This window comes from Heptranchias perlo, chromosome 10 (genome assembly GCF_035084215.1).
Source record: "Heptranchias perlo isolate sHepPer1 chromosome 10, sHepPer1.hap1, whole genome shotgun sequence".
Classification (NCBI taxonomy): Eukaryota; Metazoa; Chordata; class Chondrichthyes; order Hexanchiformes; family Hexanchidae; genus Heptranchias; species Heptranchias perlo.
In genome coordinates, this window is record NC_090334.1 from 84,241,107 (window position 1) to 84,253,348 (window position 12,242).

General features: G+C 50.5%; 1 protein-coding gene across 1 annotated transcript in view; it reads right to left on the reverse strand.

Moving 5' to 3' along the window:
• The window catches only part of LOC137326802 (nesprin-2-like), a 130,122-nt gene that overhangs the window by 90,607 nt on the left and 27,273 nt on the right, over positions 1 to 12,242 (reverse strand). The window contains exon 2 of the mRNA XM_067992196.1: positions 161 to 222. Within this exon, the coding sequence (XP_067848297.1) occupies positions 161 to 222 (62 nt within the window). The remainder of the gene's footprint in view (positions 1 to 160; positions 223 to 12,242) is intronic.

The following is a 12,242-nucleotide window of genomic DNA, read 5'->3' on the forward strand; positions in this document are numbered from 1 at the left end:
ATCTTGCTGTGCACAAATTGGCTGCTGTGTTTCCTACATTACAACAGTGAGTACACTTCAAAAATACTTCATTGGCTGTAAAGCGATTTGGGATGCCCTGAGGTTGTGCCAGGCACTGTAGGAATGGGACAGACACGGGCTGCCCTTCGTTCTCTCTTACCTTTGCCAGCTGTGCGTTAACCCACTTTGTGAACGTCCGATTTTGAATTTGTTCCTGTTCGACTGTAACACAAACAGGCCCAGAGTTACAAAACAGAATTCATCCTTACAACACCACGAGGTCATCGCAGTAACGGCAATCTATAACATGCCTGTCTGGACATGGAGACACACGCACACGCACACACACACACACACCCACACACACACGCACACCCACACGCACACACACACACACACCCACACACACACGCACACCCACAAACACACGCACCCCCACACACACAAACACACGCACAAACACACGCACCCACACACACAAACACACGCACACCCACACACACAAACACACGCACAAACACACGCACAAACACACGCACACCCACACGCACACCCACACACACAAACACACGCACACCCACACACACAAACACACGCACAAACACACGCACCCCCACACACACAAACACACGCACACACACACACACACAAACACACGCACAAACACACGCACCCCCACACACACAAACACACGCACACACACGCACACCCACACACACAAACACACGCACCCCCACACACACAAACACACGCACACACACGCACACCCACACACACAAACACACGCACAAACACACGCACAAACACACGCACCCACACACACACAAACACACGCACACACACGCACACCCACACACACAAACACACGCACAAACACACGCACCCACACACACAAACACACGCACAAACACACGCACAAACACACGCACCCACACACACACAAACACAAACACACGCACAAACACACGCACCCACACACACACAAACACACGCACAAACACACGCACAAACACACGCACCCACACACACACAAACACACGCACAAACACACACACAAACACACGCACAAACACACGCACAAACACACGCACCCACACACACACAAACACAAACACACGCACAAACACACGCACTCCCACACACACAAACACACGCACACACACACACACAAACACACGCACAAACACACGCACAAACACACGCACAAACACACGCACCCCCACACACACAAACACACGCACACACACGCACACCCACACACACAAACACACGCACAAACACACGCACCCACACACACACAAACACACGCACACACACGCACACCCGCACACACACGCACACCCACACACACAAACACACGCACAAACACACGCACCCACACACACAAACACACGCACAAACACACGCACAAACACACGCACCCACACACACACAAACACAAACACACGCACAAACACACGCACACACACACACAAACACACGCACACACACGCACACCCACACACACAAACACACGCACAAACACACGCACACCCACACACACAAACACACGCACAAACACACGCACAAACACACGCACCCACACACACAAACACACACACAAACACACGCACAAACACACGCACCCACACACACACAAACACACGCACAAACACACACACACACACACACACACAAACACACGCACACACACGCACACCCACATACACAAACACACGCACAAACACACGCACCCACACACACAAACACACACACAAACACACGCACACCCACACACAAAAACGCACGCACACAAACACACACACAAACACACGCACAAACATACGCGCACCCACACACACAAACACACGCACACCCACACACACAAACACACGCACCCCCACACACACAAACACACGCACAAACACACGCACCCACACACACAAACACAAACACACGCACAAACACACGCACCCACACACACACAAACACACGCACAAACACACACACAAACACACGCACAAACACACGCACAAACACACGCACCCACACACACACAAACACACGCACACACACGCACACCCACACACACAAACACACGCACAAACACACGCACACCCACACACACAAACACACGCACAAACACACGCACAAACACACGCACCCACACACACAAACACACACACAAACACACGCGCACCCACACACACAAACACACGCACACCCACACACACAAACACACGCACCCCCACACATACAAACACACGCACCCCCACACATACAAACACACGCACCCCCACACAAACACACGCACACACACGCACACCCACACACACAAACACACGCACCCCCACACACACAAACACACGCACAAACACATGCACCCACACACTCACAAACACACACACACCCACACACAAAAACACACGCACACAAACACACGCACACCCACACGCACCCACACACACACATCCACGCACACAAACACACGCACACCCACACACACAAACACACGCACACCCACACGCACAAACACACGCACACCCACACAAACACACGCACCCCCACACACACAAACACACGCACACCCACACACACAAACGCACGCACACCCACACACGCAAACACACGCACACCCACACACACGCACCCCCACACACACAAACACACGCACCCCCACACACACAAACACACGCACCCCCACACACACAAACACACGCACCCCCACACACACAAACACACGCACCCCCACACACACAAACACACGCACACCCACACACACAAACACACGCACACCCACACACACAAACACACGCACACACACAAACACACGCACATGCACACACAAACACACGCACACCCACTCGCACACCCACACGCACAAATACACACACACCCACACGCACAAACACACGCACACCCACACGCACACGCACAAACACACGCACACCCACACGCACAAACACACGCACACCCACATGCATAAACACACGCACACGCACAAACACACGCACACCCACGCACACAAACACACGCACACCCACACACACAAGCACACGCACAAACACACACACAAACACACGCACACCCACACACAAACACACGCATACCCACACACACAAACACACTCACACCCACACACACAAACACACGCACACCCACGCACACAAACACACGCACACCCACACACACAAGCACACGCACAAACACACACACAAACACACGCACACCCACACACACAAACACACGCACACCCACACACACAAACACACGCACACCCACACACACAAGCACACGCACAAACACACACACAAACACACTCACACCCACACACACAAACACACGCACACCCACGCACACAAACACACGCACACCCACACACACAAGCACACGCACAAACACACACACAAACACACTCACACCCACACACACAAACACACGCACACCCACGCACACAAACACACGCACACCCACACACACAAGCACACGCACAAACACAAACACAAACACACGCACACCCACACACACAAACACACGCATACCCACACACACAAACGCACTCACACACGTGCACACATGCTCACACTTACGTGCACACACACTCAGATTCGCTCACACGCACACTCTCACTCACACACTATCACGACCCATCACTATTGCCCTTGAAGGTGCCGCTAGTGAAAGATTACCTGAGGTACTTGGCCATCAAGCCTCTCTTCCAACCTTGTCCTCGTCATTCTTGAACTGAAAGCATCCCCCACACACCATGGAACAGGCAGTGGTGGAGCAGCAGGTCACAGAATGTAATAGAGACAGAGCTCCTCAGCTGACGGGGCTGGAGAGAGGGATGTACATCAGAGGAGACAAGGAATATAGAGGTAACAGAGATGGTTGGTTTTAAATGGGGCCGCTCCTCGGAGAGCCCCACAGAATCATCTCCAGTGAGAGAGAATGCACAATCGGAAATGTGACAGATTACGATGGTGAGACCACACAGAGCGGGGAGCTTCCAGGTCCAATCTCCGGGCTGTGCAGATTGAGCTAGCAGTAAGAGATGCTACAGTTTTCCTCAGTGCCCTGCTTCTGATCACCGTCCAGTGAGACCTCCTGGAAGGTGCATGGGCATTGGGTAAGGACAGGATTGGGCACAGCTGTGTTGCCCCCCATGTTGAATAGCTTGCTGGCCTTCTCTGTCTGGGCTCACACATGAAGAAAGATCCCTTGGAGGGCAGCAGTTGCAGGTGGAACTGTACCCCAGCAAGGGGTCATTTCCCAGAGGGGAAGGGGGAAGAAAACTACTGGAAAAACAGAGACAGGCAGTCAGGTTACAAGCACAGACCCTATTACAAACGGTGCACAGACCCTTATTACAAATGGTGAAGACCCATTACAAATGGTGCACAGACTCCTATTACAAATGGTGCACAGACTCCCATTACAAATGGTGCACAGACTCCTATTACAAATGGTGCACAGACTCCTGTTACAAATGGTGCACAGACTCCTATTACAAATGGTGCACAGACTCCTATTACAAATGGTGCACAGACCCCTGTTATAAATGGTGCACAGACTCCTATTACAAATGGTGCACAGACCCCTGTTACAAATGGTGCACAGACTCCTATTACAAATGGTGCACAGACTCCTATTACAAATGGTGCACAGACCCCTGTTACAAATGGTGCACAGACTCCTGTTACAAATGGTGCACAGACTCCTATTACAAATGATGCACAGACCCCTGTTACAAATGGTGCACAGACTCCTATTACAAATGGTGCACAGACTCCTGTTACAAATGGTTCACAGACTCCTGTTACAAATGGTGCACAGACTCCTATTACAAATGGTGCACAGACTCCTATTACAAATGGTGCACAGACCCCTGTTACAAATGGTGCACAGACTCCTATTACAAATGGTGCACAGACTCCTGTTACAAATGGTGCACAGACCCCTGTTACAAATGGTGCACAGACTCCTATTACAAATGGTGCACAGACCCCTGTTACAAATGGTGCACAGACTCCTGTTACAAATGGTGCACAGACTCCTATTACAAATGGTGCACAGACTCCTGTTACAAATGGTGCACAGACTCCTGTTACAAATGGTGCACAGACCCCTGTTACAAATGGTGCACAGACTCCTATTACAAATGGTGCACAGACCCCTGTTACAAATGGTGCACAGACTCCTGTTACAAATGGTGCACAGACTCCTATTACAAATGATGCACATACCCCTGTTACAAATGGTGCACAGACTCCTATTAAAAATGGTGCACAGACTCCTGTTACAAATGGTTCACAGACTCCTGTTACAAATGGTGCACAGACTCCTATTACAAATGGTGCACAGACCCCTGTTACAAATGGTGCACAGACTCCTATTACAAATGGTGCACAGACTCCTGTTACAAATGGTGCACAGACTCCTATTACAAATGGTGCACAGACCCCTGTTACAAATGGTGCACAGACTCCTATTACAAATGGTGCACAGACCCCTGTTACAAATGGTGCACAGACTCCTGTTACAAATGGTGCACAGACTCCTATTACAAATGGTGCACAGACTCCTGTTACAAATGGTGCACAGACTCCTATTACAAATGGTGCACAGACTCCTATTACAAATGGTGCACAGACCCCTGTTATAAATGGTGCACAGACTCCTATTACAAATGGTGCACAGACCCCTGTTATAAATGGTGCACAGACACCTATTACAAATGGTGTACAGACCCCTGTTACAAATGGTGCACAGACTCCTGTTACAAATGGTGCACAGACTCCTGTTACAAATGGTTCACAGACTCCTGTTACAAATGGTGCACAGACTCCTGTTACAAATGGTGCACAGACCCCTGTTACAAATGATGCACAGACTCCTATTACAAATGGTGCACAGACTCCTGTTACAAATGGTGCACAGACTCCTATTACAAATGGTGCACAGACCCCTGTTACAAATGGTGCACAGACTCCTATTACAAATGGTGCAAAGACCCCTGTTACAAATGGTGCACAGACTCCTGTTACAAATGGTGCACAGACTCCTGTTACAAATGGTGCACAGACCCCTGTTACAAATGGTGCACAGACTCCTGTTACAAATGGTGCACAGACTCCGATTACAAATGGTGCACAGACCCCTGTTACAAATGGTGCACAGACTCCGATTACAAAAGGTGCACAGACTCCTGTTACAAATGGTTCACAGACTCCTGTTACAAATGGTGCACAGACTCCTATTACAAATGGTGCACAGACCCCTGTTACAAATCGTGCACAGACTCCTATTACAAATGGTGCACAGACTCCTGTTACAAATGGTGCACAGACTCCTATTACAAATGGTGCACAGACCCCTGTTACAAATGGTGCACAGACTCCTATTACAAATGGTGCACAGACCCCTGTTACAAATGGTGCACAGACTCCTGTTACAAATGGTGCACAGACTCCTGTTACAAATGGTGCACAGACTCCTGTTACAAATGGTGCACAGTCCCCTGTTACAAATGGTGCACAGACTCCTGTTACAAATGGTGCACAGACTCCTATTACAAATGGTGCACAGACTCCTATTACAAATGGTGCACAGACTCCTATTACAAATGGTGCACAGACTCCTATTACAAATGGTGCACAGACTCCTGTTACAAATGGTGCACAGACTCCTATTACAAATGGTGCACAGACTCCTATTACAAATGGTGCACAGACTCCTGTTACAAATGGTGCACAGACTCCTGTTACAAATGGTGCACAGACTCCTATTACAAATGGTGCACAGACTGTAAGTGGTTTTCTCGGGCGTACCGAAAACACACCTCTTACTATAAGTTCTGGAACGATGGCGATTCTAAGGACAGATTAGACTCAGACACAGGTTTTCAGGCTCAATCGTATTGTGTTTAATAAGATTAACAATAACACCAGTAAACAGCACAAACTGTACAACCCTGGCTTGTCCAATAAATCCCCCCCGTGCTAAATTACTGCGGTCTAATAGGAGAACCCTCCCGTGAAATAAACTAACACAGGACCCTGCCCCCCACTCCCAGCTCTAAAACCCTCGAAGGTTTGGTTGGGACTTACAATCACCCCCTCACACAGCTCAGTGATCTTGTGGATGTGCAGACACAGGCAATGTGCTCACCCCGATCGCCCGGTGTTGTTTGCAGTTTCTTCCTGCACGTCTCGCTCCTGGTTCCGTACCCCCGACACAGTATCCAAGTTCCAGTTTCAGTCGAGGTCCGTTGATGAGGGATGAAGAGCAGCGTCAGCTTCTGGCGGTGTTCCATTGAATCGAGCCGAGCCCCACTCGGGAGACACGCTGTAGATCGATGCCGAGAGCAGAGAGCAGAGCGCAGAGAGCAGAGAGCAGAGAGCAGAGAGCAGAGAGCAGAGAGCAGAGAGCAGAGAGCAGAGAGCAGAGAGCAGAGAGCAGAGCGCAGAGAGCAGAGCGCAGAGAGCAGAGCGCAGAGAGCAGAGCGCAGAGCGCAGAGAGCAGAGAGCAGAGCGCAGAGAGCAGAGAGCAGAGCGCAGAGAGCAGAGCGCAGAGCGCAGAGCGCAGAGAGCAGAGAGCAGAGAGCAGAGAGCAGAGAGCAGAGCGCAGAGAGCAGAGCGCAGAGAGCAGAGAGCAGAGCGCAGAGCGCAGAGAGCAGAGCGCAGAGAGCAGAGCGCAGAGCGCAGAGCGCAGAGCGCAGAGAGCAGAGAGCAGAGCGCAGAGAGCAGAGAGCAGAGAGCAGAGAGCAGAGAGCAGAGAGCAGAGAGCAGAGAGCAGAGCGCAGAGAGCAGAGCGCAGAGAGCAGAACCCAGCCAGGAACCGTTGCCAAACGGCTCCAAATATCCCCAGAACCCATCCCCTTTTCTCCCGCCAACACTGATCGATGTATTGATCAGGTGATCTGTCTGGACCCCTCCCCCCCCCCGCCCCTGTGGCCTGGAGTGACTCAGAACCTTTGAAATCTTTGTGAAAAATGCTATTTAGTTTTCCCGCTCCCTGGTCTTGCACCTGGAGGGACAATGGGTGCTGATTTCTGGGTGTCTGTCGTTTCCTGAGTTGATGGCCTCCATTAGCTGGTCATGGGTTTCAATCTCAAACCAATCTTGCTTAACTGGCTTCTCTCCTGGGAGACAATGTCCCGGCCATCTCCTGCCTTCCACCAGTTTCAGTTGGGACTGAGTGTCTCTGAGTTCCCTCTCGGGGCATTATTCCCAGTAATCATGTTAAATGGTGATGACGCCAATCGGCCTGAGTTCCCTCCCACCCAGCCTGTCAGTGTGAAATCTCCATTTGTATATGAATGCACCTCAGTCAGGTTAGTCTGGCTCGAAACTCCTGCCACTCAAACCTATTCCATAAGCCACTCCCACAAGCTTGCCAAACAATACAGATCTTTCTTGGGGGTATTGGATTTAAAATATGATTCATAAAAATGGCTCTGAAATGGCCTAGTAAGCCACTCAGTTGTAAAATCTCGCGAAAAAAAGTCATAATTAGAATAAAACCGGACGGACCACCCATCATCGGACCACGAGGCATCGGACACGACGACGGCAAACCAAGCCTAGTCGACCCTGCAAGGTCCTCCTCACTAACATCTGGGGACTTGTGCCAAAATTGGGAGAGCTGTCCCACAGACTAGTCAAGCAACAGCCTGACATAGCCATACTCACAGAATCATACCTTTCAGCCAATGTCCCAGACTCTTCCATCACCATCCCTGGGTATGTCCTGTCCCACCGGCAGGACAGACCCACCAGAGGTGGCGGTACAGTGATATACAGTCAGGAGGGAGTGGCCCTGGGAGTCCTCAACATTGACTCTGGACCCCATGAAATCTCATAGCAACAGATTAATCATGGGCAAGGAAACCTCCTGCTGATTACCACCTACTGTCCTCCCTCAGCTGATGAATCAGTCCTCCTCCATGTTGAACACCACTTGGAGGAAGCACTGAGGGTAGCAAGGGCACAAAATGTACTCTGGGTGGGGGACTTCAATGTCCATCACCAAGAGTGGCTCGGTAGCACCACTACTGACCGAGCTGGCCGAGTCCTGAAGGACATAGCTGCCAGACTGGGCCTGCGGCAGGTGGTGAGCGAACCAACACGAGGGAAAAACTTACTTGACCTCGTCCTCACCAATCTACCTGTCACAAATGCATCTGTCCATGACAGTATTGGTAGGAGTGACCACCGCACAGTCCCCGTGGAGACGAAGTCCCATCTTCGCACTGAGGACACCATCCAACGTGTTGTGTGGCACTACCACCGTGCTAAATGGGATAGATTCAGAACAGATCTAGCAGCTCAAAACTGGGCATCCATGAGGTGCTGTGGGCCATCAGCAGCAGCAGAATTGTATTCCAGCACAATCTGTAACCTCATGGCCCGGCATATTCCTCACTCTACCATTACCAACAAGCCAGGGGATCAACCCTGGTTCAATGAGGAGTGTAGAAGAGCATGCCAGGAGCAGCACCAGGCATACCTAAAAATGAGGTGCCAACCTGGTGAAGCTACAACTCAGGACTACATGCATGCTAAACAGCGGAAGCAACATGCTATAGACAGAGCTAAGCGATTCCACAACCAACGGATCAGATCAAAGCTCTGCAGTCCTGCCACATCCAGTCATGAATGGTGGTGGACAATTAAACAACTAACGGGAGGAGGAGGCTCTGTAAACATCCCCATCCTCAAGGATGGCGGAGTCAAGCACGTGAGTGCAAAAGACAAGGCTGAAGCGTTTGCTACCATCTTCAGCCAGAAGTGCCGAGTGGATGATCCATCTCAGCCTCCTCCTGATATCCCCACCATCACAGAAGCCAGTCTTCAGCCAATTCGATTCACTCCACGTGATATCAAGAAACGGCTGAGTGCACTGGATACAGCAAAGGCTATGGGCCCCGACAACATCCCGGCTGTAGTGCTGAAGACTTGTGCTCCAGAACTAGCTGCGCCTCTAGCCAAGCTGTTCCAGTACAGCTACAACACTGGCATCTACCCGACAATGTGGAAAATTGCCCAGGTATGTCCTGTCCACAAAAAGCAGAACAAATCAAATCCAGCCAATTACCACCCCATCAGTCTACTCTCAATCATCAGCAAAGTGATGGAAGGTGTCGTCGACAGTGCTATCAAGCGGCAATAACCAGCTCACCGATGCTCAGTTTGGGTTCCGCCAGGATCACTCGGCTCCAGACCTCATTACAGCCTTGGTCCAAACATGGACAAAAGAGCTGAATTCCAGAGGTGAGGTGAGAGTGACTGCCCTTGACATCAAGGCAGCATTTGACTGAGTGTGGCACCAAGGAGCCCTAATAAAATTGAAGTCAATGGGAATCAGGGGGAAAACTCTCCAGTGGCTGGAGTCATACCTAGCACAAAGGAAGATGGTAGTGGTTGTTGGAGGCCAATCATCTCAGCCCCAGGGCATTGCTGCAGGAGTTCCTCAGGGCAGTGTCCTCGGCCCAACCATCTTCAGCTGCTTCATCAATGACCTTCCCTCCATCATAAGGTCAGAAATGGGGATGTTCGCTGATGATTGCACAGTGTTCAGTTCCATTCGCAACCCCTCAGATAATGAAGCAGTCCGAGCCCGCATGCAGCAAGACCTGGACAACATCCAGGCATGGGCTCATAAGTGGCAAGTAACATTCGCGCCAGACAAGTGCCAGGCAATGACCATCTCCAACAAGAGAGAGTCTAACCACCTCCCCTTGACATTCAATGGCATTACCATCGCCGAATCCCCCACCATCAACATCCTGGGGGTCACCACTGACCAGAAACTTAACTGGACCAGCCATTTAAATACTGTGGCTACAAGAGCAGGTCAGAGGCTGGGTATTCTGCGGCGAGTGACTCACCTCCTGACTCCCCAAAGCCTTTCCACCATCGACAAGGCACAAGTCAGGAGTGTGATGGAATACTCTCCGCTTGCTTGGATGAGTGCAGCTCCAACAACACTCAAGAAGCTCGACACCATCCAGGACAAAGCAGCCCGCTTGATTGGCACCCCATCCACCACCCTAAACATTCACTCCCTTCACCACCGGCGCACAGTGGCTGCAGTGTGTACCATCCACAGGATGCATTGCAGCAACTCGCCAAGGCTTCTTCGACAGCACCTCACCAAACCCGCGACCTCTACCACCTAGAAGGACAAGAGCAGCAGGTACATGGGAACAACACCACCTGCACGTTCCCCTCCAAGTCACACACCATCCTGACTTGTCAATATATCACCGTTCCTTCATTGTCGCTGGGTCAAAATCCTGGAACTCCCTTCCTAACAGCACTGTGGGAGAACCTTCACCACACGGACTGCAGCGGTTCAAGAAGGCGGCTCACCACCACCTTCTCAAGGGGCAATTAGGGATGGGCAATAAATGCCGGCCTTGCCAGCGACGCCCACATCCCATGAATGAATAAAAAAAAGAACACTGGTGCTACAAGACTCCTGTTACAAAGGGTGCACACAACTGTTATTACAAATGGTACACAGATTCCTATTACAAATGTTGTACAGATCCCTATTACAAATGGTGCACAGACGCTATTACAAATGGTGCACAGACCCTATTACAAATGTTGCACAGGCCCTATTACAAATAGTGCCCAGACCCCTATTACAAATGGTGCACAGCTCCTACTACGAACGATGCACAGACTCCTATTACGAACGGTGCACAGATTCCTATTGCAATTGGTGCACAGGCTCCTATTGCAATTGGTGCACAGGCTCCTATTGCAATTGGTGCACAGACCCTATTACAAATGTTGCACAGGCCCTATTACAAATAGTGCCCAGAGCCCTGTTACAAATGGTGCACAGACTCCTATTACGAACGGTGCACAGATTCCTATTGCAAATGGTGCACAGACTCCTATTACAAATCGTGTACAGACCCTGTTACACTGATATGCAGACTACATTACAAATGCTACACACACCCTATTACAAATGGTACATAGACTCCTATTATAAGGGAGGTTATGCTAGAACTGTGTAAAACACTGGTTCGGCCACAGCTTGAGAACTGCTTGCAGTTCTACATTACAGGTCATATGAACATACAAACATATGAATCAGGAGCAGGAGTAGGCCATTCGGCCCCTCGAGCCTGCTCTGCCATTTGATAAGATCATGGCTGATCTGATTGTGACCTCAACCCTACTTTCAGGAAAAATGGGACACCCAGATCCCTCTGTACCTCAGAGTTCTGCAATCTCTCTCCA